At 46.4% G+C, this 25,504-nt stretch overlaps 2 protein-coding genes across 6 annotated transcripts; both read right to left on the bottom strand.

Annotated features, from left to right (window-relative positions):
- Positions 1–1,067: 1,067 nt before the first annotated feature.
- Positions 1,068–10,020, bottom strand: LOC308465890 (uncharacterized protein). 3 transcript variants are annotated; one of them, XM_080986250.1, is made up of 7 exons: positions 9,849–10,016; positions 9,274–9,382; positions 7,506–8,008; positions 7,231–7,312; positions 6,890–6,969; positions 6,480–6,606; positions 1,068–4,133 (listed from the first exon to the last, which is right to left on the bottom strand). In XM_080986250.1, the coding sequence occupies exons 2-7, from the start codon at positions 9,371–9,373 to the stop codon at positions 2,890–2,892; spliced, it is 2,136 nt and encodes a 711-aa protein (XP_080842376.1). In that variant the 5' UTR covers positions 9,374–9,382; positions 9,849–10,016; the 3' UTR covers positions 1,068–2,889. The 3 variants fall into 3 exon arrangements, with proteins under 3 accessions (XP_080842376.1, XP_080842378.1, XP_080842377.1); XM_080986252.1 differs by lacking the exon at positions 9,274–9,382 and having other exon boundaries at positions 9,849–10,020; XM_080986251.1 differs by lacking the exons at positions 9,274–9,382; positions 9,849–10,016 and adding an exon at positions 8,425–9,258.
- Positions 10,021–12,018: 1,998 nt separating this feature from the next.
- On the bottom strand, positions 12,019–21,784 carry LOC308465876 (uncharacterized protein). Of its 3 annotated transcripts, XM_080986220.1 has the most exons (7): positions 21,585–21,784; positions 21,010–21,118; positions 19,233–19,735; positions 18,951–19,032; positions 18,610–18,689; positions 18,200–18,326; positions 12,019–16,049 (listed from the first exon to the last, which is right to left on the bottom strand). In XM_080986220.1, exons 2-7 carry the CDS (start codon positions 21,107–21,109, stop codon positions 14,806–14,808), a joined length of 2,136 nt encoding a protein of 711 aa, XP_080842346.1. In that variant the 5' UTR covers positions 21,110–21,118; positions 21,585–21,784; the 3' UTR covers positions 12,019–14,805. The 3 variants fall into 3 exon arrangements, with proteins under 3 accessions (XP_080842346.1, XP_080842348.1, XP_080842347.1); XM_080986222.1 differs by lacking the exon at positions 21,010–21,118; XM_080986221.1 differs by lacking the exons at positions 21,010–21,118; positions 21,585–21,784 and adding an exon at positions 20,155–20,265.
- Positions 21,785–25,504: the final 3,720 nt, after the last annotated feature.

Raw genomic sequence — 25,504 nt, 5'->3', positions numbered from 1 at the left:
CCCCATCTGCCCCCCACCCCAGCTAAGGATCAACAGTCACATCATGCAGGGTTGCCACCTGCCCTGTATAATACGTTGGATGGATCAGTCATTTATTCCTAGAAACAACATTGTGTGAAGTTTCCAGAAGATGGGTTATTTACAACAGGTGCAAGGAAAATAGAGAAAAAAGTGAAATATTTAGGAGTGTGGTGGTGTTGTTGTTTAGTTGTGTCCGACTCTTCCTGACCCCCTGGACCAGAGCACACCACGCCCTCCTGTCTTCCACTGCCTCCCGCAGTTTGGTCAGACTCATGCTGGTAGCTTCGAGAACACTGTCCAACCATCTCGTCCTCTGTCGCCCCCTTCTCCTTGTGCCCTCCATCTTTCCCAACACCAGGGTCTTTTCGGCAAATAATCCTAATATCAAAAATGATAATGATGTGAAGATTTGGAAAGAAATATAAAAAGAAATAGAAATAGTGATAAGAATGAAACTATCATGGATGGTGAGAATCTTGGCAATAAAAATGAATGTAATAATAAATAATTTTGAGACCTGGACTTTTATATCTCACACTCATTTGTCCCCCATGTTGATTTCCCTTACTTGTCTTTGCTTCTATTGGGAAAAACCACCTTGGTGTTTTGTTTTCAGGCTCACCCAGATTCAATGAAGCACTGCCATATATCCTTACAATGACTGCAAAATTCCCTCCCTTGTCTCCCCATTGTTTGGGGGTGTGCAAGATTTACAGCCTATCATGACCACCTAATTAAAATAGTAAATTCTCCACCACTGTTGACATTTCCCATTACCATGAATTCATCGACCTTCTCTCATACAGTGTAACCTTGGTTTCCAAACTCATTCCATTCCGTGAGTCTGTTAGATTCCTAAAACAGTTCAGGAACCAAGGCGCGGCTTCTGATTGGTTACAGAAGCTTCCTGCAGCCAATCAGAAGATGCGGAAGCCACGCCGCGCATTCATGGCTTCTGATTGGAAGCTCCTGCAGCCAAGCAGAAGCCATGGAAGCAGCACCAAGCATTTGGCTTCCAGAAACTGTTCAAAAACCGGAACAATTACTTCCGGTTTTCATTCATTTGGGAGCTGGAGCGTTCGGCTCCCAAGGCATACAGAAGCTGAGGTTCCACCGTATCTGTGAATTCCCTTTTTGGGTCTTACGTATTCAACCCTTGACATACTAGTTTTAGCAAGAAAGCCACATCCTGGCCACTTTCAAGACATTTGCTCCCTAGTTCTGTTCTTCTTGCTAACATCTTAACCACAATTTGTTCTAAAGATACAACTTCCCTGTAGGTAGCCTAACCACAAGCTATATTAAAAATATGCTAACTGTTGCAACCTACGCCCTAGCTCTTGCAACCTTATGACCTTTATGAAAAAGCAATAAAAGCATCATTTATTCTGGAAAAGCAATATGAAAAGCTCCAATTATCATTCCTTACATGGGATACCTACAATGATCTGCTAAGACATTTGAGGGAGAAACAAAAATGTAAAAATTAAGAAATTTTTGTATTGGACTGGCCAAGCTATCATCAGATTTGTTTAATAATAATTTTTATTAGTTATCAATTACACTGTCACTTAATCACCCTTTAAATAGGAGAAGATAAATAATTGTATTCTATAGAACAAAAAAGCCTGTCCTGTTTGTTTTTAGGTTTCGGTACCAACAAATCCTGCCTAGTTCTTTTAGCCCTTTCAAAGGCTGTTTGACTTAACTCCTGCGGATAGCCTCTATCTCTTAATGAAGAGGAATGACTATTGGAAGAATGCTATCTCGCAACTGCTCCTACGTTTATGGTTTTGTGCTTCCAGTGAATGACTATCTGCAGAACGATTTGTTTGCTCCAGCTGTGTAATGTAATACTTACCGCATACACAACCGATATAGTAAAGAGAGACATTAGTTCATTCTATGTTTATGAGTATCTCCAGGCTTGGTTATGCACATTGCACTTTAGTTTGCTTATTGTTTAGTAGGTTTATGAGTTTATATACCTATTCTAGTAAAAATGTCCTTTATATTTGTATTCATAAGCCAGCTTTGGTGTTGTTGGTTTGTTGTATAATTGATGATTTTCTTTACTTCGGCATTCCAAAATCTTATAAATTTCAATTACATTACAGTCATAATAATAATCCCTTATACAACAACTGCAATATTAATAACTTCTGTTTGTGTTGACACATTAAATGATTTATAAGATTACAAATGAAGGATTCAAACTACCTCCTTGTTCTTATAGTGTGTGGCAATTATCCTGTCTGTAGTGTTCCTTCCTGTCCTTGTAAAATGTTATGTCTATCTTTTCCCGGTTGTTGCTATTACCTAAAGTGGTTAGGGAAACCCAGCCAGATGGGCAGGATAAATCATCATCATCAAAAATACCTCATCTGTTGTGATGGACTGACGCTCCATTAACACTGAGGAGGAAAGGGAACAGAGTCACCTGCTCAAGGAATATATGCCAGACACTGACAAAAATGTCTCCGGTCAAGATCTGGTGCTCACTCCACAAGCTTACTGCTGTTCCCAACAGCCTTTGATGTATAATACACAGATAATTCTTTCTCCCTCGGGGACGCAATTCTTTGCTCCTGGCATGCACTCAGGAAATGGTTTGAAGGATCGAAGGAGAAGAGTAGCAAGAGATTTCTAGACCTAGCCTTCCCACAAAGAAAAGCCTGAATTCAACATCTTGGCCATTGACTTCCACACTGCAGATCTGGCTACGTATTTGAAGAATATTGGGCACCGGGTTAGCACTCGATAGCTTTGAGAGACAGGGCTGACTTCTCTGCTGAGCTGAAGAAGCACAAGAACACTGTTGGAATAGAAATTAAAGTTTCCTGAAATAAAATTACTACATAGCAATTGCTATGGTTTCTCCCCACTGTGAGTTCTTTGATGGGAAGTGAATTTGTAGCTGTGACTGAAGCTCTTTCCACATTCCAAGCACTGATAGGCTTTCTCTCCACTATGAATTCTTTGATGGGAAGTCAGATTATTCTTCTGAATGAAGCTCTTTCCACATTCCATGCACTGATAGGGTTTCTCCCCTGTATGAATTCTTTGATGGGAAGTGAGATGGGTGCTCTGACTGAAGTTCTTTCCACATTCGAAGCACTGATAGGGTTTCTCCCCTGTATGACTTCTTTGATGGGAAGTGAGAGAGGCGCTCTGACTGAAGCTCTTTCCACATTCGAAGCACTGATATCGCTTCTCCCCTGTATGAATTATTTGATGGGAAGTGAGATGGGTGCTCTGACTGAAGTTCTTTCCACATTCCAAGCACTGATATGGTTTCTCCCCACTATGAACTCTTTGATGGGAAGTGAGAGAGTCGCTCCGACTAAAGGTCTTTCCACATTCCAAGCACTGATAGCGTTTCTCCCCTGTATGAATTGTTTGATGGGAAGCAAGATTGCTACTCTGACTGAAGGACTTTCCACATTCCAAGCACTGATAGGGTTTCTCCCCTGTATGACTTCTTTGATGGGAAGTGAGAGAGTCACTCCGACTGAAGGTCTTTCCACATTCCAAGCACTGATGGGGTTTCTCCCCTGTATGACTTCTTTGATGGGAAGTGAGAGAGTCGCTCCGACTAAAGGTCTTTCCACATTCTAAGCACTGATAGCGTTTCTCTCCTGTATGACTTCTTTGATGGGAAGTGAGATTGCTGCTCTGACTGAAGCTCTTTCCACATTCCAAGCACTGATAGGGTTTCTCCCCTGTATGACTTCTTTGATGGGAAGTGAGAGAGTCGCTCCGACTAAAGGTCTTTCCACATTCCAAGCACTGATAGGGTTTCTCCCCATTATGGATTCTTTGATGGGAAGTAAGATTGCTACTATAACTGAAGCTCTTTCCACATTCAAAGCACTGATATGGTTTCTCCCCTGTATGACTTCTTTGATGGGAAGTGAGACGGGTGCTCTGGCTGAAGCTCTTTCCACATTCGTAACATGGATAGGGTTTATTCCCAATGGGATTTCTTTGATGAGAAGTGGACTGGGACCTCTGACTAAAGCTCTCTTCACACTTTGAGTATTTATATTGCTTCTCCACTGTGTGGATTCTGTATTGCTCCCACTTGTTATTAATTGCCATTTCATCACCACCTGCAATTATAAAACCGATTACAGTGGTACCTTGGTTCTCAAACTTAAACTGTTCTGGAATTGTATCCCAAAACCATAGCGAGCTTTCCCATAGAAAGTACAGTGGTACCTCGAGTTACAAATGCGTCAGGTTACAAATGCTTCAGGTAACAAACTCCGCTAACCTGGAAGTAGTTACCTTGACTTGAGAACTTTGACCCAGGATGAGAATGGGAATTGTGTGCCAGCGGCGCGGCGGCAGTGGGAGGCCCCATTAGCGAAAGCATGCCTCAGGTTAAGAACGGACCTCCGGAACAAATTAAGTTCGTAACTAGAGGTACCACTGTAATGCGAAATGGATTAATCCGTTACAGACAATTAAAAACAACCCATAAAACAGCAGTTTAACATGAATTTTACTATCTAATGAGACCGTTGATCCATAAAATGAAAGCAACCAGGGTGCCATCTACTACCCAGTATCAAAAACTGGCAGTGATCTACCCATTGCCATTGGAGGGACAGGGGTGGAAGAGGGGAGTTTAAGGGGGGGACTCAAACTGGAGGGACAAGGGGTGCATGTGGGGAAGGAGGTGGCTAGCTGGATGCGGAAGGGGAGTTTAAGTGGGGGGAACGAAAAACACTCAAACTGGAGGGAAGAGGAGTGTGCTTAGGATGCGTGTGGGGAAGGAGGTGGCTAACTGGATGCGGGGGGGGGGGAGTTTAAGTGGGAGGAAGGAAAGGGAGGCAAAAGTTCTCTCTCCCCAAAGCAGCTCTCTCGCTTGCTTGCTCTCCCCTCTGCATGTTTTCCAGCATCTGCCCATGCTCCCCATTCACCTGGGCGAGTCCCAGGGCTTCTGTCTCCACTTTGGGCAGCATGTCAAAGCGGCAGCCTTGGGCCAGCCAGGCCGGTACTGCCTGCACATCCCTGGCGTGATGGAACAGGAATGCAGCAGCAGCACCAGAGCGCAGAGAGGAGGCGGCAGCTGCTCTCCTAGCTGCCAGATGCTGAGTCAGGTGGGCTGGAGCCTGCGCACAGAGCGAGCGCCCCAATCCCCCCACTTGGGAATGTGGCACCCACGCTGCTTCGTCTGGATCTCGCTTGGGGTCGGGCTTGGGAACGAGGGGAGGGAGGGAAGGCGAAGGGATGGGAAGGTCAACCTGCCCAGCATAGTTCCCCCACCGCTGGGGGAGAGTCGCCAGCTTCCAAGTCTCCTTACTCCGGAGTCACGTACATTCTGAGGAGCCACCCAACTCCACTTTGTAGCAAGGAAAGAGGCGCTTCCCATCAGAGGGAAGGGAAGGGAAGGGAAGGGAAGGGAAGGGAAGGGAAGGGAAGGGAAGGGAGTGGTGGCAGTCACTGCTGGGACAAGCTGCTCGCTCAAAACAGAAGTGTGCACTCAAATTGGAGCACGTTCGGCTTCCGAAAAGGGTTCAAAAACTGGAACACTCATTTCTGGGTTTGAAGTGTTCGGGTTCCAAGTAGTTTGAGAACTAAGCTGTTTGAAAACCGAGGTACCACTGCATTTTAAAATATTAATATCTTATTGAAATATATTTTGTTCATAAAGATGTAATACAAGAGAAAGGAATAAAAAAGGGAAAGAGTGTGTGGAAGAACGATTTTTAAAAAAGGGAAAAAAATTGTGGAACAAATGCAGTGTAATAAAAATAAATTTCCCTTTTATATCATATAGATGTTAAGTGGTATTGTTACACTAATATCCAGTTGTCCCTTGGTTCTCGAACGGTTCTGTTCGACTCCCAGAACTGATCAAAAACCAAGGTGCTGCTTCCAATTCACTTAGCTTCCTGTACTCAATTGGAAGCTGCGCTGACCATTTGACTTCCGAAAATCGTTCGAAAACCGGAACACTCATTTTGAATTTTCAATCATTTGGGAGCCAAAGCATACACGTACCAAGGCATTCAAGTTCCAAGGTATGACTGTATATATAGAGAGAAACTAATTAGAGCCCCAGGAAGAACGACCGTTCACAATTGTTGATTATTGAACATCGCTAATGAACAGTTGTGAAATAAGAAGAAATGAAGGGGATTAGATGGGAATTCTTACTACAGAGTTAACTGCCTTTGTTGGCTGGTATTAGCTGACATACTTGCGGGAACCTGAGATTCAATTAATTTTGTTTGGCCCAATCACGAAACCTGCTCTGTCTCCATTGACTGACAGATATTCGCAGACAACACCACCAATCACCCTCCATTCCAAGTGATTTCTGGGGGCATTAGATTTCCAGGTGGTGTAGGTGGCGCTACTGAGTTCCATCCAAACCTTGGAGATTCATCGCAAGGAGAGATTTATGGAATTTCAAAACAGATATGATGATCCTCAGAGAATCTTACCCAGAGAATCCAGGAGTCCATGATTCTCCTCCATGACCTCCTTATACAGAGCTCTCTGGTCAGGATCCAGCAACGCCCACTCCTTGTCCGTGAAATTAACAGCGACATCCTCAAAGCACACCAGACCCTAAAAGAAAAAGGGAAATGTCCTCCTCTTAGACAGCATAAAGATGATCTACCACACATTGCTCCGTTGTTTTCTGCCTGTTAATTGCTGTGTTGTTTAAATGGGATTGTTTTGCTCCACATGGTATGAATGCTTATTTTAACATCTCGCTGGAATTACTTTATTATTTTAATGATGGGTCCTAATCTTTGTGTAAATGGGTGGAACTCCACATTTTTTTCTTCCAAGCATTCTGGCTGCCCCACCCCTCAGCCTCTCTCCCTACAAGTCTCATGCCCCCTACCTGATCTGCTTCTATAGCCGCTGCTTCTCCTTCTCCACCATGAAAAGACGCACGAGGTCTTGCTGGCATCATCCGGTCACCTGCCAGAGACAAAGGGAAGTGGGAAGCCATGAATGCCTGCTTTTCTCCGATGTTCAGGACTGCATCTCTAATTTCAGATGGACTTTTGAAGAAGTCTATCCTACTGAGACATTTGTACAACTTCATCTTTTAGTTGTGCAAAAATACATCTCTGCTCCTTTGGGCTCTTGGGCCCAACCACATCCCCATAAAAGAGGAAAAGAACCCACGGAATCGAATCCCTAGGATGTGACCAAAGAGAGAAATAACACTCTCCTTACCCAGTGGTCTCTCTCTGGTTTCCATCGGAGTCCTCCTTGCCTCTGAGGAATTGGGACCCATTTCTGCCATCAGATCCTTTCCCTGAAAGAGCAACCAAAAGAGATAATTGGGAGGAGGATTAGAAAAGTAACGGAAGAGGCAAACACTCTAGGGGTACCAGATCGCATTCCTAGGATCCGATCCATAAAGGGATGGGACATTAGTACCACATTTTGGGATACTCTTGCTCTGGTTTGGAGCCCCTTGGGAGTTTCCAGAGGAAAGTCTCTCTCACCTGCTGCTCTGCCTGCTTCCTCTCCTCTGCCTGACTCAAGAGGAAACCTTCGGCCAGGGCCACTGCCTGGGAACTGGTCTCCGCTCCACATTCCCTCATCCAGCTCTCTATCTCGGGTGGAAGGACAGCCAGGAACTGCTCCAAGATCACCATGTCCAGCATCTCAGCTTTTGTGTTCCTTTCTGGCTTCAGCCACTGACAGACAAGGTGGTAGAGTCGGCTGCATACCTCTCGGGGTCCTTTGGCCTCCTGGTAGAACTGCTTGAGCTGCTGGCTCTGAACATCTGAGCGGAGGGTGTCCTCCTCACATAGGATCTTCCGCATAGCGTTTTCCCAGAATCCCTCAGTGCTCCCATCTTCAGTGGCATGGCCTCTTCCTGCTTTAGGTCCAGCCGAGTCTTGCTCATCCATCTGTGCTCTCAGGAAGCTTCCAAGAGATGAGAAGGAGTCCCTTTTTTTTCCTGCAAAGTTCTTCTCGTCCGAATTAGAGGTGCTGGCAAACCCTACAAAGCAAATGCATTGTTCTGTTATAAAATTGGCACTCTGTCAGGATCAGAAAAACGTCCCCAGACAAACGTGGATGGCTTTTGCTAGCAATCAAGGCTGCACTTCAGACTCTGAACATATTGTGGTTGTAAGTTGTTTTAAGCTGTTTTTAAACTCCACGAGAGAAAAATAAAGACTCGGGGGGGGGGGGGAGAGACACCATCAGAATTTGTCTTAATCTGGCTGGTCTAAATTTAAATATAAGCAGAAGTTACTATCTCTTGGGTAGGGGGGGGACACACACCATCAGAATTTGTCTCAGTCTGGCTGGTCTAAATTTAAATTTCAGCGCAGTACTGTGGGCCCTCGACTTACAAACACGTCAGGTTACAAACGATTCAGGTTACAAACTCCGCTAACCTGGAAGAATTACCTTGAGTTGAGAACTCTGCCCCAAGTTGAGAACGGAAATCGTGTGCCGGTAGCGAAAGCATGTCTCAGGTTAATTACAGTTTCAGGTTAAGAATGGACCTCCGGAACGAATTACAGTGGTACCTCGGGTTACATACGCTTCAAGTTACAGACTCCGCTAACCCAGAAATAGTAATTTGGGTTAAGAACTTTGCTTCAGCATGAGAACAGAAATCGTGCTCTGGCGGCGCAGCGTCAGCGGGAGGCCCCATTAGCTAAAGTGGTGCTTCAGGTTAAGAACAGTTTCAGGTTAAGAACAGACCTCCAGAACGTATTAAGTTCTTAACCCAAAGTGCCACTGTAATAGTAATACATAATTATTACTATTACTATTACTACTATTACTACTACTTCTGTTATGCCGCCCATCTGACTGGGTTGCCCCAGCTACTCTGAGCAGCTTCCAATAAGATGAACATCAAACACAGTAAGGAATCAAAGAGTAAAAACTTTTCTTCATCAATACAGCAATTATTCTCCTCGCTTTGAACCCCACCCCACCCCCGAATTCATCAAGAGACCAAGATTTTCCGCTGTTTCATTGGTAGCAGAAGAGGAAAAATAACTCTTACTTACACTTAATCTAAGCACAACCAAAAGGCCTCTTGACTAGGTGTTTGGCTATACGATGTGAACTGCTAACCTGTTAATTCCTCTCTATCCTGTTTCCCTTTCTTCTGTTTAAGACAATTCACGAACCCAGAACTCAATAGAATGACCACTGATTACAGAACATGTCACATATATCCCTGCACATTTACAGAAGACCCTCTGGATACGAATGTAATTTGTTCCGGGGGTCTGTACGTACCGCAAAAACTCTGCAAGTAGAGGCACTGCTTCTGTGCATGTACGTAAAGCACTTTGCGCATGCAGCAAATCCCGGGAGAATACACTTCCGGAGTTGCCATGTTCGCAACCTGAAAAAAGGAAACGTAGCCCGAGAGTCCACTGTATTACGGTATTTTGCGATATCGATGAAGAAATCTTCACCCAACTTGGGCACATACCCATGACCAAGCAACCCCCTCCCCTTTCATGGCGTTTGCTCTGGGGGACCTTCCTCCCCAAGTCTTTCTTTCCTCTCATCTCTAGGAATCCAGTTTGGTTCCTTTTAACTCTATGGAGAGCAGGAGCCCACAGAGAGAGGCTTTCTTCTGGGGAGGGTGGGACCTCCTTGGCAGGCAGAGGAGCAGCTTGTAGGGGTTAAAGGCTGTGTCAGAAGCAAGGGGAAGGGGGTTCCAATGGCATGCCACTTTTTCCCTCCCCAAAGGGGCAAAGGAAGGAGGGGGGAGGATGCTCCCTGCCTTGGGTATCCTCCCCCTGCAGCCCTGGGACCCCCCTTCTCCCCCGGGCGCCCCAAGGGGAAAGAGAGAGGAGACTCACTGGATCCCAGGAGGGGCCACCGAGGCAGAGGACGAAGGAGGAGGGGCTTCCGCTCTGGAGGACCTGGGACCCCCGCCCCCACTTCCTGGCCTCTCTAGGATTCCAGCTCGGCTCCTGTTAACCCTTGGCAAGCCGAGCGCACAGAGGGCAGAGGAGGCTCTGAGCAGCTGCGCATGCTCCCTGCCGGCGACCCGCACGCCTCAGAGCACGAAACGGGGAAAGGGAGAGGCGGAGGGAGGGCGGGGCAAGGACCCGTGACGAAACAGCCCTGGCCCCGCCCCTCCGCCGGGAAGGCGGCGGTGGCTGCTCTGAGGGAAACGGCTTTTCCCGCCTTTTCCCAACTTCCCGCCTTTCGAAACCTGACCTTCCCCTCAGTTTTAGGCGCCAAGGAGGCCGATTCCTGGCAGACCAGGCGGCAGTTTCCCTGGGCTCCCTCGTTTATCGGGGGATTTCTTTCCATTCTGCGAGATTTCTGTTCATATCTCTTGCTTTTGGAGCTTCTATCTGCTTCTTTAGAAAGGCATTTTCCTTTATTAAAAAAGTCCCTTTCACCAAGTTTTGCCTGCATGCCATTAAGTATTTAAATCCATTTATTCAAATGGATTTCGAAATAGTCCTTTATAGTGCCATCCCTTCCCCCCACTCCTCCTCCGCTGCTACTGAGGAGAAATGAAGAGGCTCCTCCGCCTCAGGCGTTGCACTTGTGTTTGTCTGTGTGTGAGAGAGAAAACTGGGGTGCAAGAAGGGCCCAAGGATCCTTTAGTGGCCCCAGCAGAAGCCATCCACCATGGCCTTGAAGCCTTGCAGGTAGTCCTTGTCCCACTTTTGGATGTGGGGCTCCTCCTCCGGGAACATGGCCACAATCTTCCCTCGGTCGTCAGCAAAATAGAAGAACTCCTGCCAGTCAAAGAAGTACATGTACAGGTAGCGAACCCACTGCATGCTGTTGGGAGAAGTGGCAACCCTGCTTCATCTGGTATAGGGTGTGTTGGGGGGGGCAGGAGGGGCGTAAAGGAAGGTCAGGTGTGGGAGGGGAGCGGGAACAGGCAGATAGCCTTGCTCCCTCCTGCCATCGTGGCAGGACCCCATCTGCCCCCCACCCCAGCTAAGGATCAACAGTCACATCATGCAGGGTTGCCACCTGCCCTGTATAATACGTTGGATGGATCAGAGTCATTTATTCCTAGAAACAACATTGTGTGAAGTTTCCAGAAGATGGGTTATTATAATGGGTTATTAGAACAGGTACAAGGAAAATAGAGAAAAAAGTGAAATATTTAGGAGTGTGATGTTGCTGTTTAGTCATTTAGTTGTGTCCGACTCTTTGTGACCCCATGGACCAGAGCACGCCAGGCACTCCTGTCTTCCACTGCCTCCCACAGTTTGGTCAAACTCATGCTGGTAGCTCAGAAGAACAGTGTCTAATCACCTCGTCCTCCATCGTCCCCTTCTCCTTGTGCCCTCCAATTTTCCCAACATCAGGGTCTTTTCGGCAAATAATCCTAATAACTAAAATGATAATGATGCGAAGATTTGGAAAGAAATATAAAAAGAAATAGAAATAGTGATAAGAATGAAACTATTGTGGATGGTGAGAATCTTGGCAATAAAAATGAATGTAATAATAAATAATTTTGAGACCTGGACTTTTATATCTCACACTCATTTGTCCCCCATGTTGATTTCCCTTACTTGTCTTTGCTTCTATTGGGAAAAACCACCTTGGTGTTTTGTTTTCAGGCTCACCCAGATTCAATGAAACACGGGCACATAACCTTTCAATGACTGCAAAATTCCCTCCCTTGTCTCCCCATTGTTTGGGGGTGTGCAAGATTTACAGCCTATCATGACCACCTAATTAAAATAGTAAATTCTCCACCACTGTTGACATTTCCCATTCCCATGAATTCATCAACCTTCTCTCATACAGTGTAACCTTGGTTTCCAAACTCATTCCATTCCGTGAGTCTGTTAGATTCCTGAAACAGTTCAGGAACCAAGGCGCGGCTTCTGATTGGTTACAGAAGCTTCCTGCAGCCAATCAGAAGATGCGGAAGCCACGCCGCGCATTCATGGCTTCTGATTGGAAGCTCCTGCAGCCAAGCAGAAGCCATGGAAGCAGCACCAAGCATTTGGCTTCCAGAAACTGTTCAAAAACCGGAACAATTACTTCCGGTTTTCATTCATTTGGGAGCTGAAGCGTTCGGCTCCCAAGGCATACAGGAGCTGAGGTTCCACCGTATATGTGAATTCCCTTTTTGGGTCTTACCTCTTCAACCCTTGACATACTAGTTTTAGCAAGAAAGCCACATCCTGGCCACTTTCAAGACATTAGCTCCCTAGTTCTGTTCTTCTTGCTAACATCTTAACCACAATTTGTTCTAAAGATACAACTTCCGTGTAGTTAGCCTAGGCACAAGCTATATTAAAAATATGCTAACTGTTGCAACCTACGCCCTAGCTGTTGCAACCTTATGACCTTTATGAAAAAGCAATAAAAGCATCATTTATTCTGGAAAAGCAATCTGAAAAGCTCCAATTATCATTCCTTACATGGGATACCTACAATGATCTGCTAAGACATTTGAGGGAGAAACAAAAATGTAAAAATTAAGAAATTTTTGTATTGGACTGGCCAAGCTATCATCAGATTTGTTTAATAATAATTTTTATTAGTTATCAGTTACACTGTCGCTTAATCACCCTTTAAATAGGAGAAGATAAATAATTGTATTCTATAGAACAAAAAAGCCTGTCCTGTTTGTTTTTAGGTTTCGGTACCAACAAATCCTGCCTAGTTCTTTTAGCCCTTTCAAAGGCTGTTTGAATTAACTCCTTCGGATAGCATCTATCTCTTAATGAAGAGGAATGACTATTGGAAGAACGCTATCTCGCAACTGCTCCTACGTTTATGGTTTTGTGCTTCCAGTGAATGACTATCTGCAGAACGATTTGTTTGCTCCAGCCGTGTAATGTAATACTTACCGCATACACAACCGATATAGTAAAGAGAGACATTAGTTCATTCTATGTTTATGAGTATCTCCAGGCTTGGTTATGCACATTGCACTTTAGTTTGCTTTTTGTTTAGTAGGTTTATGAGTTTATATACCTATTCTAGTAAAATTGTCCTTAATATTTGTATTCATAAGCCAGCTTTGGTGTTGTTGATTTGTTGTATAATTGATGATTTTCTTTACTTCGGCATTCCGAAATCTTATAAATTTCAATTACTTTACAGTCATAATAATAATCCCTTATACAACAACTGTAATATTAATAACTTCTGTTTGTGTTGACACATTAAATGATTTATAAGACTACAAATGAAGGATTCAAACTACCTCCTTGTTCTGGCAATTATCCAGTGTGGGGTGCCACAGGGTTGTGTCTTGGGCCCGGTCTTATTCAACATCTTTATCAACGACTTGGATGATGGACTCAAGGGCATCCTGATCAAATTTGCAGATGACACCAAACTGGGAGGGGTGGCTAACACCCCAGAGGACAGGATCACACTTCAAAACGACCTTGATAGATTAGAGAATTGGGCCAAAACAAACAAGATGAATTTTAACAGGGAGAAATGTAAAGTATTGCACTTGGGCAAAAAAAATGAGAGGCACAAATACAAGATGGGGGACACCTGGCTTGAGAGCAGTACATGTGAAAAGGATCTAGGAGTCGTGGTTGACCACAAACTTGACATGAGCCAACAGTGTGACGCGGCAGCTAAAAAAGCCAATGCAATTCTGGGCTGCATCAATAGGACTATAGCATCTAGATCAAGGGAAGTAATAGTGCCACTGTATTCTGCTCTGGTCAGACCTCACCTGGAGTACTGTGTCCAGTTCCGGGAACCACAGTTCAAGAAGGACACTGACAAACTGGAACGTGTCCAGAGGAGGGCAACCAAAATGGTCCAAGGCCTGGAAACGATGCCTTATGAGGAACGGCTAAGGGAGCTGGGCATGTTTAGCCTGGAGAAGAGGAGGTTAAGGGGTGATATGATAGCCATGTTCAAATATATAAAAGGATGTCACATAGAGGAGGGAGAAAGGTTGTTTTATGCTGCTCCAGAGAAGCGGACACGGAGCAATGGATCCAAACTACAAGAAGATTCCACCTAAACATTAGGAAGAACTTCCTGACAGTAAGAGCTGTTTGGCAGTGGAATTTGCTGCCAAGGAGTGTGGTGGAGTCTCCTTCTTTGGAGGTCTTTAAGCAGAGGCGTGACAACCATATGTCAGGAGTGCTCTGATGGTGTTTCCTGCTTGGCAGGGGGTTGGACTCGATGGCCCTTGTGGTCTCTTCCAACTCTATGATTCTATGATTCTATCCTGTCCGTAGTGTTCCTTCCTGTCCTTGTAAAATTTTATGTCTATCTTTTCCCGGTTGTTGCTGTTACCTAAAGTGGTTAGAGAAACCCAGCCAGATGGGCAGGATAAATCATCATCATCAAAAATACCTCATCTGTTGTGATGGACTGACGCTCCGTTAACACTGAGGAGGAAAGGGAACAGAGTCACCTGCTCAAGGAATATATGCCAGACACTGACAAAAATGTCTCCGGTCAAGATCTGGTCTCACTCCACAAGCTTACTGCTGTTCCCAACAGCCTTTGATGTATAATACACAGATAATTCTTTCTCCCTTGGGGACGCAATTCTTTGCTCCTGGCATGCACTCAGGAAATGGTTTGAAGGATCGAAGGAGAAGAGTAGCAAGAGACTTCTAGACCTAGCCTTCCCACAAAGAAAAGCCTGAATTCAGCATCTTGGCCATTGACTTCCACACTGCAGATCTGGATACATATTTGAAGAATATTGGGCACCGGGTTAGCACTCGATAGCTTTGAGAGGCAGGGCTGACTTCTCTGCTGAGCTGAAGAAGCACAAGAACACTGTTGGGAATAGAAATTAAAGTTTCCTGAAATAAAATTACTACACAGCAATTGCTATGGTTTCTCCCCACTGTGAGTTCTTTGATGGGAAGTGAATTTGTAGCTGTGACTGAAGCTCTTTCCACATTCCTGGCACTGATAGGGTTTCTCCCCTGTATGACTTCTTTGATGGGAAGTGAGAGAGTCACTCCGACTGAAGCTCTTTCCACATTCCAAGCACTGATAGCGTTTCTCCCCTGTATGAATTGTTTGATGGGAAGCAAGATTGCTACTCCGACTGAAGCTCTTTCCACATTCCAAGCACTGATAGGGTTTCTCCCCTGTATGACTTCTTTGATGGGAAGTGAGAGAGCCGTTGTGACTGAAGCTCTTTCCACATTCCTGGCACTGATAGGGTTTCTCCCCACTATGAATTCTTTGATGGGAAGTGAGAGAGTTGCTCTGACTGAAGCTCTTTCCACATTCCAAGCACTGATAGCGTTTCTCCCCTGTATGAATTGTTTGATGGGAAGCAAGATTGCTACTCCGACTGAAGCTCTTTCCACATTCCAAGCACTCAAAAGGCTTCTCCCCTGTATGACTTCTTTGATGGGAAGTGAGAGAGCCGTTGTGACTGAAGCTCTTTCCACATTCCAAGCACTGATAGGGTTTCTCCCCTGTATGACTTCTTTGATGGGAAGTGAGAGAGTTGCTCCGACTAAAGGTCTTTCCACATTCCAAGCACTGATATGGTTTCTCCCCTGTATGAATTATTTGATGGAAAGTGAGATGGGTGCTCTGACTGAAGCTCTTTCCACATTTGAAGCACTGATAGGGTTTCTCCCCTGTATGAACTCTTTGATGGAAAGTGAGAGAGTTGCTCCGACTGAAGCTCTTTCCACATTCCAAGCACTGATAGGGTTTCTCCCCTGTATGAATTCTTTGATGGGAAGTGAGATGGGTGCTCTGACTGAAGTTCTTTCCACATTCGAAGCACTGATAGGGTTTCTCCCCTGTATGACTTCTTTGATGGGAAGTGAGAGAGTCGCTCCGACTGAAGGTCTTTCCACATTCCAAGCACTGATAGGGTTTCTCCCCTGTATGAGTTCTTTGATGGGAAGTGAGATGGGTGCTCTGGCTGAAGCTCTTTCCACATTCGTAACATGGATAGGGTTTATTCCCAATGGGATTTCTTTGATGAGAAGTGGACTGGGACCTCTGACTAAAGCTCTCTTCACACTTTGAGTATTTATATTGCTTCTCCACTGTGTGGATTCTGTATTGCTCCCACTTGTTATTAATTTCCATTTCATCACCACCTGCAATTATAAAATCGATTACAGTGGTACCTTGGTTCTCAAACTTAAACTGTTCTTGAATTGTATCCCAAAACCAAAGCGAGCTTTCCCATAGAAAGTACACTGGTACCTCGAGTTACAAATGCGTCAGGTTACAAATGCTTCAGGTAACAAACTCCGCTAACCTAGAAGTAGTTACCTTGACTTTAGAAGTTTGACCCAGGATGAGAATGGGAATTGTGTGCCAGCAGCGCGGCGGCAGCGGGAGGCCCCATTAGCGAAAGCATGCCTCAGGTTAAGAAAGGACCTCCGGAACAAATTAAGTTCGTAACTAGAGGTACCACTGTAATGCGAAATGGATTAATCCGTTCCAGACAATTAAAAACAATCCATAAAACAGCAGTTTAACATGAATTTTACTCTCTAATGAGACCGTTGATCCATAAAGTGAAAGCAACCAGGGTGCCATCTACTACCCAGTATCAAAAGCTGGCAGTGATCTACCCATTGCCATTGGAGGGACAGTGGGGAAGGATGTGGCTAACTGGATGCGGGGGGGGGGGGGAGGGGAGTTTAAGTGGGAGGAAGGAAAGGGAGGCAAAATTTCTCTCTCCCCAAAGCAGCTCTCTCGCTTGCTTGCTCTCCCCTCTGCATGTTTTCCAGCATCTGCCCATGCTCCCCATTCACCTGGGCAAGTCCCAGGGCTTCTGTCTCCACTTTGGGCAGCATGTCACAGCGGCAGCCTTGGGCCAGCCAGACCGGTACTGCCTGCACATCCCTGGCGTGATGGAACAGGAATGCAGCAGCAGCACCAGAGCGCAGAGAGGAGGCGGCAGCTGCTGCTCTCCTAGCTGCCAGATGCTGAGTCAGGTGGGCTGGAGCCTGCGCACAGTGCGAGCGCCCCTATCTCCTGCTCGGGAATGTGGCACCCACGCTGCTACGCCCGGATCTTGCTTGGGGTCGGGCTTGGAACGAGGGGAGGGAGGGAAGGCAAAGGGATGGGAAGGTCAACCTGCCCAGCATAGTTCCCCCACCGCTGGGGGAGAGTCGCCAACTTCCAAGTCTCCCTACTCCGGAGTCACTTACATTCTGAGGAGTCACCCAACTCCACTTTGTAGCAAGGAAAGAGGCGCTTCCCATCAGAGGGAAGGGAAGGGAAGGGAAGGTAGTGGTGGCAATCACTGCTGGGACAAGCTGCTCGCTCAAAACAGAAGTGTGCACTCAAATTGGAGCACGTTCGGCTTCCGAAAAGGGTTCAAAAACTGGAAGACTCATTTCTGGGTTTGAAGTGTTCGGGTTCCAAGTAGTTTGAGAACTAAGCTGTTTGAAAACCGAGGTACCACTGCATTTTAAAATATTAATATCTTATTGAAATATATTTTGTTCATAAAGATGTAAAAAGAGAAAGGAATAAAAAAGGGAAAGAGTGTGTGGAAGAACGATTTTTAAAAGAGGAAAAAAATTGTGGAACAAATGCAGTGTAATAAAAATAAATTTCCCTTTTATATCATATAGATGTTAAGTGGTATTGTTACACTAATATCCAGTTGTCCCTTGGTTCTCGAACGGTTCTGTTCGACTCCCAGAACTGATCAAAAACCAAGGCGCTGCTTCCAATTGACTTAGCTTCCTGTACTCAATTGGAAGCTGCGCTGAGCATTTGACTTCCGAAAAGCGTTCGAAAACCGGAACACTCATTTTGAATTTTCAATCATTTGGGAGCCAAAGCATACACGTACCAAGGCATTCAAGTTCCAAGGTATGACTGTACATATAGAGAGAAACTAATTAGAGCCTCAGGAAGAACGACCGTTCACAATTGTTGATTATTGAACATCGCTAATGAACAGTTGTGAAATAAGAAGAAATGAAGGGGATTAGATGGGAATTCTTACTACAGAGTTAACTGCCTTTGTTGGCTGGTATTAGCTGACATACTTACGGGAACCTGAGATTCAATTAATTTTGTTTGGCCCAATCACGAAATCTGCTCTGTCTCCATTGACTGACAGATATTCGCAGACAACACCGCCAATCACCCTCCATTCCAAATGGAGATTTGTAGGTGGTGTAGGTGGCGCTACTGAGTTCCATCCAAACCTTGGAGATTCCTCGCAAGGAGAGATTTATGGAATTTCAAAACAGATATGATGATCCTCAGAGAATCTTACCCAGAGAATCCAGGAGTCCATGATTCTCCTCCATGACCTCCTTATACAGAGCTCTCTGGTCAGGATCCAGCAACGCCCACTCCTTGTCCGTGAAATTAACAGCGACATCCTCAAAGCACACCAGACCCTAAAAGAAAAAGGGAAATGTCCTCCTCTTAGACAGCATAAAGATGATCTACCACACATTGCTCCGTTGTTTTCTGCCTGTTAATTGCTGTGTTGTTTAAATGGGATTGTTTTGCTCCACATGGTATGAATGCTTATTTTAACATCTCGTTGGAATTACTTTATTATTTTTAAAATGGATCCTAATCTTTGTGTAAATGGGTGGAACTCCACATTTTTTTCTTCCAAGCATTCTGGCTGCCCCACCCCTCGGCCTCTCTCCCTACAAGTCTCATGCCCCCTACCTGATCTGCTTCTATAGCCGCTGCTTCCCCTTCTCCACCATGAAAAGACGCACGAGGTCTTGCTGGCATCATCCGGTCACCTGCCAGAGACAAAGGAAAGTGGGAAGCCATAAATGCCTGCTTTTCTCCGATGTTCAGGACTGCATCTCTAATTTCAGATGGACTTTTGAAGAAGTCTATCCTACTGAGACATTTGTACAACTTCATCTTTTAGTTGTGCAAAAATACATCTCTGCTCCTTTGGGCTCTTGGGCCCAACCACATCCCCATAAAAGCGGAAAAGAACCCACGGAATCGAATCCCTAGGATGTGACCAAAGAGAGAAATAACACTCTCCTTACCCAGTGGTCTCTCTCTGGTTTCCATCGGAGTCCTCCTTGCCTCTGAGGAATTGGGACCCATTTCTGCCATCAGATCCTTTCCCTGAAAGAGCAACAAAGATTCCAAAGAGATAATTGGGAGGAGGATTAGAAAAGTAACGGAAGAGGCAAACACTCTAGGGGTACCAGATCGCATTGCTAGGATCTGATCCATAAAGGGATGGGACATTAGTACCACATTTTGGGATACTCTTGCTCTGGTTTGGAGCCCCTTGGGAGTTTCCAGAGGAAAGTCTCTCTCACCTGCTGCTCTGCCTGCTTCCTCTCCTCTGCCTGACTCAAGAGGAAACCTTCGGCCAGGGCCACTGCCTGGGAACTGGTCTCCGCTCCACATTCCCTCATCCAGCTCTCTATCTCGGGTGGAAGGACAGCCAGGAACTGCTCCAAGATCACCATGTCCAGCATCTCAGCTTTTGTGTTCCTTTCTGGCTTCAGCCACTGACAGACAAGGTGGTAGAGTCGGCTGCAAACCTCTCGGGGTCCTTTGGCCTCCTGGTAGAACTGCTTGAGCTGCTGGCTCTGAACATCTGAGCAGAGGGTGTCCTCCTCACATAGGATCTTCCGCATAGCGTTTTCCCAGAATCCCTCAGTGCTCCCATCTTCAGTGGCCGGGCCTATTCCTGCTTTAGGTCCAACCGAGTCTTGCTCATCCATCTGTGCTCTCAGGAAGCTTCCAAGAGATGAGAAGGAGTCCCTTTTTTCTTCTGCAAAGTTCTTCCCGTCCGAATTAGAGGTGCTGGCAAACCCTACAAAGCAAATGCATTGTTCTGTTATAAAATTGGCACTCTGTCAAGATCAGAAAAATGTCCCCAGACAAACGTGGATGGCTTTTGCTAGCAATCAAGGCTGCACTTCAGACTCTGAACATATTGTGGTTGTAAGTTGTTTTAAGCTGTTTTTAAACTCCACGAGAGAAAAATAAAGACTCGGGGGGGGGGGGGGGGAGAGACACCATCAGAATTTGTCTTAATCTGGCTGGTCTAAATTTAAATATAAGCAGAAGTTACTATCTCTTGGGTAGGGGGGGGACACACACCATCAGAATTTGGCTCAGTCTGGCTGGTCTAAATTTAAATTTCAGCGCAGTACTGTGGGACCTCGACTTACAAACACGTCAGGTTACAAACGATTCAGGTTACAAACTCCGCTAACCTGGAAGAATTACCTTGAGTTGAGAACTCTGCCCCAAGTTCAGAACGGAAATCGTGTGCCGGTAGCGAAATCATGTCTCAGGTTAATAACAGTTTCAGGTTAAGAATGGACCTCCGGAACAAATTACAGTGGTACCTCGGGTTACATACGCTTCAAGTTACAGACTCCGCTAACCCAGAAATAGTAATTTGGGTTAAAAACTTTGCTTCAGCATGAGAACAGAAATCGTGCTCTGGCGGCACAGCGTCAGCAGGAGGCCCCATTAGCTAAAGTGGTGCTTCAGGTTAAGAACAGTTTCAGGTTAAGAACAGACCTCCAGAACGTATTAAGTTCTTAACCCAAAGTACCACTGTAATAGTAATACATAATTATTACTATTACTATTACTATTACTACTATTACTACTACTTCTGTTATGCCGCCCATCTGACTGGGTTGCCCCAGCTACTCTGAGCAGCTTCCAATAAGATGAACATCAAACACAGTAAGGAATCAAAGAGTAAAAACTTTTCTTCATCAATACAGCAATTATTCTCCTCGCTTTGAACCCCACCCCACCCCCGAATTCATCAACAGACCAAGATTTTCCGCTGTTTCATTGGTAGCAGAAGAGGAAAGATAACTCTTACTTACACTTAATCTAAGCACAACCAAAAGGCCTCTTGACTAGGTGTTTGGCTATACGATGTGAACTGCTAACCTGTTAATTCCTCTCTATCCTGTTTCCCTTTCTTCTGTTTAAGACAATTCACGAACCCAGAACTCAATAGAATGACCACTGATAACAGAACATGTCACATATATCCCTGCACATTTACAGAAGACCCTCTGGATACGAATGTAATTTGTTCCGGGGGTCTGTACGTACCGCAAAAACTCTGCAAGTAGAGGCACTGCTTCTGTGCATGTACGTAAAGCACTTTGCGCATGCAGCAAATCCCGGGAGAATACACTTCCGGAGTTGCCATGTTCGCAACCTGAAAAAAGGAAACGTAGCCCGAGAGTCCACTGTATTACGGTATTTTGCGATATCGATGAAGAAATCTTCACCCAACTTGGGCACATACCCATGACCAAGCAACCCCCTCCCCTTTCATGGCGTTTGCTCTGGGGGACCTTCCTCCCCAAGTCTTTCTTTCCTCTCATCTCTAGGAATCCAGTTTGGTTCCTTTTAACTCTATGGAGAGCAGGAGCCCACAGAGAGAGGCTTTCTTCTGGGGAGGGTGGGACCTCCTTGGCAGGCAGAGGAGCAGCTTGTAGGGGTTAAAGGCTGTGTCAGAAGCAAGGGGAAGGGGGTTCCAATGGCATGCCACTTTTTCCCTCCCCAAAGGGGCAAAGGAAGGAGGGGGGAGGATGCTCCCTGCCTTGGGTATCCTCCCCCTGCAGCCCTGGGACCCCCCTTCTCCCCCGGGCGCCCCAAGGGGAAAGAGAGAGGAGACTCACTGGATCCCAGGAGGGGCCACCGAGGCAGAGGACGAAGGAGGAGGGGCTTCCGCTCTGGAGGACCTGGGACCCCCGCCCCCACTTCCTGGCCTCTCTAGGATTCCAGCTCGGCTCCTGTTAACCCTTGGCAAGCCGAGCGCACAGAGGGCAGAGGAGGCTCTGAGCAGCTGCGCATGCTCCCTGCCGGCGACCCGGACGCCTCAGAGCACGAAACGGGGAAAGGGAGAGGCGGAGGGAGGGCGGGGCAAGGACCAGTGACGAAACAGCCCTGGCCCCGCCCCTCCGCCGGGAAGGCGGCGGCGGCTGCTGCTCTGAGGGAAACGGCTTTTCCCGCCTTTTCCCAACTTCCCGCCTTTCGAAACCTGACCTTCCCCTCAGTTTTAGGCGCCAAGGAGGCCGATTCCTGGCAGACCAGGCGGCAGTTTCCCTGGGCTCCCTCGTTTATCGGGGGATTTCTTTCCATTCTGCGTGATTTCTGTTCATATCTCTTGCTTTTGGAGCTTCTATCTGCTTCTTTAGAAAGGCATTTTCCTTTATTAAAAAAGTCCCTTTCACCAAGTTTTGCCTGCATGCCATTAAGCATTTAAATCCATTTATTCAAATGGATTTCGAAATAGTCCTTTATAGTGCCATCCCTTCCCCCCACTCCTCCTCCGCTGCTACTGAGGAGAAATGAAGAGGCTCCTCCGCCTCAGGCGTTGCACTTGTGTTTGTCTGTGTGTGAGAGAGAAAACTGGGGTGCAAGAAGGGCCCAAGGATCCTTTAGTGGCCCCAGCAGAAGCCACCCACCATGGCCTTGAAGCCTTGCAGGTAGTCCTTGTCCCACTTTTGGATGTGGGGCTCCTCCTCCGGGAACATGGCCACAATCTTCCCTCGGTCGTCAGCAAAATAGAAGAACTCCTGCCAGTCAAAGAAGTACATGTACAGGTAGCGAACCCACTGCATGCTGTTGGGAGAAGTGGCAACCCTGCTTCATCTGGTATAGGGTGTGTTGGGGGGGGCAGGAGGGGCGTAAAGGAAGGTCAGGTGTGGGAGGGGAGCGGGAACAGGCAGATAGCCTTGCTCCCTCCTGCCATCGTGGCAGGACCCCATCTGCCCCCCACCCCAGCTAAGGATCAACAGTCACATCATGCAGGGTTGCCACCTGCCCTGTATAATACGTTGGATGGATCAGAGTCATTTATTCCTAGAAACAACATTGTGTGAAGTTTCCAGAAGATGGGTTATTATAATGGGTTATTAGAACAGGTACAAGGAAAATAGAGAAAAAAGTGAAATATTTAGGAGTGTGATGTTGTTGCTGTTTAGTCATTTAGTTGTGTCCGACTCTTCGTGACCCCATGGACCAGAGCACGCCAGGCACTCCTGTCTTCCACTGCCTCCCACAGTTTGGTCAAACTCATGCTGGTAGCTCAGAGAACACTGTCTAATCACCTCGTCCTCCATCGTCCCCTTCTCCTTGTGCCCTCCAATTTTCCCAACATCAGGGTCTTTTCGGCAAATAATCCTAATATCGAAAATGATAATGATGTGAAGATTTGGAAAGAAATATAAAAAGAAATAGAAATAGTGATAAGAACGAAACTATTGTGGATGGTGAGAATCTTGGCAATAAAAATGAATGTAATAATAAATAATTTTGAGACCTGGACTTTTATATCTCACACTCATTTGTCCCCCATGTTGATTTCCCTTACTTGTCTTTGCTTCTATTGGGAAAAAACACCTTGGTGTTTTGTTTTCAGGCTCTCCCAGATTCAATGAAACACTGGCATATATCCTTTCAATGACTGCAAAATTCCCTCCCTTGTCTCCCCATTGTTTGGGGGTGTGCAAGATTTACAGCCTATCATGACCACCTAATGAAAATAGTAAATTCTCCACCACTGTTGACATTTCCCATTCCCATGAATTCATCGACCTTCTCTCATACAGTGTAACCTTGGTTTCCAAACTCATTCCATTCCGTGAGTCTGTTAGATTCCTGAAACAGTTCAGGAACCAAGGCGCGGCTTCTGATTGGTTACAGAAGCTTCCTGCAGCCAATCAGAAGATGCGGAAGCCACGCCGCGCATTCATGGCTTCTGATTGGAAGCTCCTGCAGCCAAGCAGAAGCCATGGAAGCAGCACCAAGCATTTGGCTTGAACAGAAACTGTTCAAAAACCGGAACAATTACTTCTGGTTTTCATTCATTTGGGAGCTGGAGCGTTTGGCTCCCAAGGCATAGAGGCAGGGGCGCCGACTTGTAAAAAATATTGGGGGGGCCCATACCGGGGTCCTGCCCCGGGAAGTTTTCTAAGTTCCCCGCCGGGCGGGGCCGCTGCAAAAGGGTGAGTGGCGAGGGCGGGACGGGGCCGCGCGCTCCTTTCCTCGGCTGCCCTCGTCGCGCGCCTTGGCTCCCGCGGCCGGCGAGGGGAGCCCGGGCCGCGTGCGGCTGCTGCCGCCGCCGCCGCCTCTCCTGGGGGCGCCGCCTCCCCGGGCGGGAACGCTGCGGGTGCGCGAGCTGGCATGGAGCTGGCAGCAGAGTAACAGGAAAGTTTCTCTTCTCTCCTTTCCCCCCCAGTCCTTCATCCAAATGCTAACTGTAAATAGCTGTTCTTTCACGTCTTTATCTGCCTAGTTATAAAGCCTTCTAGTTCAGTATGCTAACAGACAGAGCACAACCTCTCGCCTTATCCCAGAATGAAAAGAGAATAAAGAAAACAAGGTCCTTAAAAGAGAGGTAAGCGAAGCCACGTAATGGTTTATTACAAGGTGGCAGGATCTGGCTCATAGTAACAAATGATTCTACAGAATTTTTAGGGATAATCTTCATACTGCCTTTACAAATGCATAATTCTCTCAATGGCATTTATCCATAAAAGCCAAATGAAACCTCCATGCTTAGCCAGTATGTGTACCTCTGAACACAAGATGCTGGGGACAAACAACAGAGATGACTATGGCCTTCATGGGCTGCTTGCGAACTTCCAGGGCTATCTGGCTGATCCTGGTCTCTACAGGCATTACTGGAGAAAGAATGCTAGATTTGTGGATGATCACTAGTTCAGTCACTCCTATGTGTTCTTGCTTTGCAAGAGAGCCTCTGTTGATTCATTAAAGACATTGTAAGTTTTGCACGAAGCCAAACTGAGGTCCCATTAAGGTGTACTACACAGGAAAGCAATGGTGGTCAACCTGTGGCTGTTTGGATGATGTTGGACTTCATTCCCCATCAGCCCCAGCCAGCATGGCCATTGGTCAGGGATTATCAAAGCCACAGTCCAGCAACATCTGAAGGGCCACAGGTTTCTAATCCCTGAAGTTGTGAAAAACCATGCTTAAGACAGAAATCTTACATGTATTACCTGGCTTTGAAAGTCCCATTGAACACAATGGGACTTACCAGACACTGATCTAGAGTTTGGGAGAGCCCTGGGCAGGCTGCCCTTTGTGGGTGCCCCATGCCAATTTCCCCCCAACACACATTTCCAGTTGGGTCCCCCAGCTGTAGCCATATGAGCATCTTCCCATCCCATGTACAGTGGTACCTCTGGTTACGTACTTTATTCGTTCCAGAGGTCCATTCTTAACCCGAAATTGTTCTTAACCTGAAGCACCACTTTAGCTAATGGGGCCTCCCACTGCCACCACCACACGATTTGTGTTCTCATCCTGAAGCAAAGTTCTTAACCAGAGGTACTATTTCAGGGTTAGTGGAGTCTGTAACCTGAAGTGTATGTAACCCGAGGTACTACTGTACTCACTCTTCTGTGAGCAATGGGGGAGGGGGGCAAGCACATAAGCAGGAGGCTGGCAGCTGCACTACCACCAAGGAGGACTAGTGGTGGTGCATGCTGGGGTGGGGGCAAGCAAGGTGCCCACCCTGGCAGACCCTGCTGAGGAACATGGGCCCCTACAAGTGCCCCTGCATTGTGCT

This window comes from Podarcis pityusensis (genome assembly GCF_964106645.2).
Source record: "Podarcis pityusensis genome assembly, chromosome: 2".
Taxonomy (NCBI): domain Eukaryota; kingdom Metazoa; phylum Chordata; class Lepidosauria; order Squamata; family Lacertidae; genus Podarcis; species Podarcis pityusensis.
The sequence above is the reverse complement of the archived record's forward strand: the minus strand, read 5'-3'. Positions and strand labels throughout refer to the sequence as shown.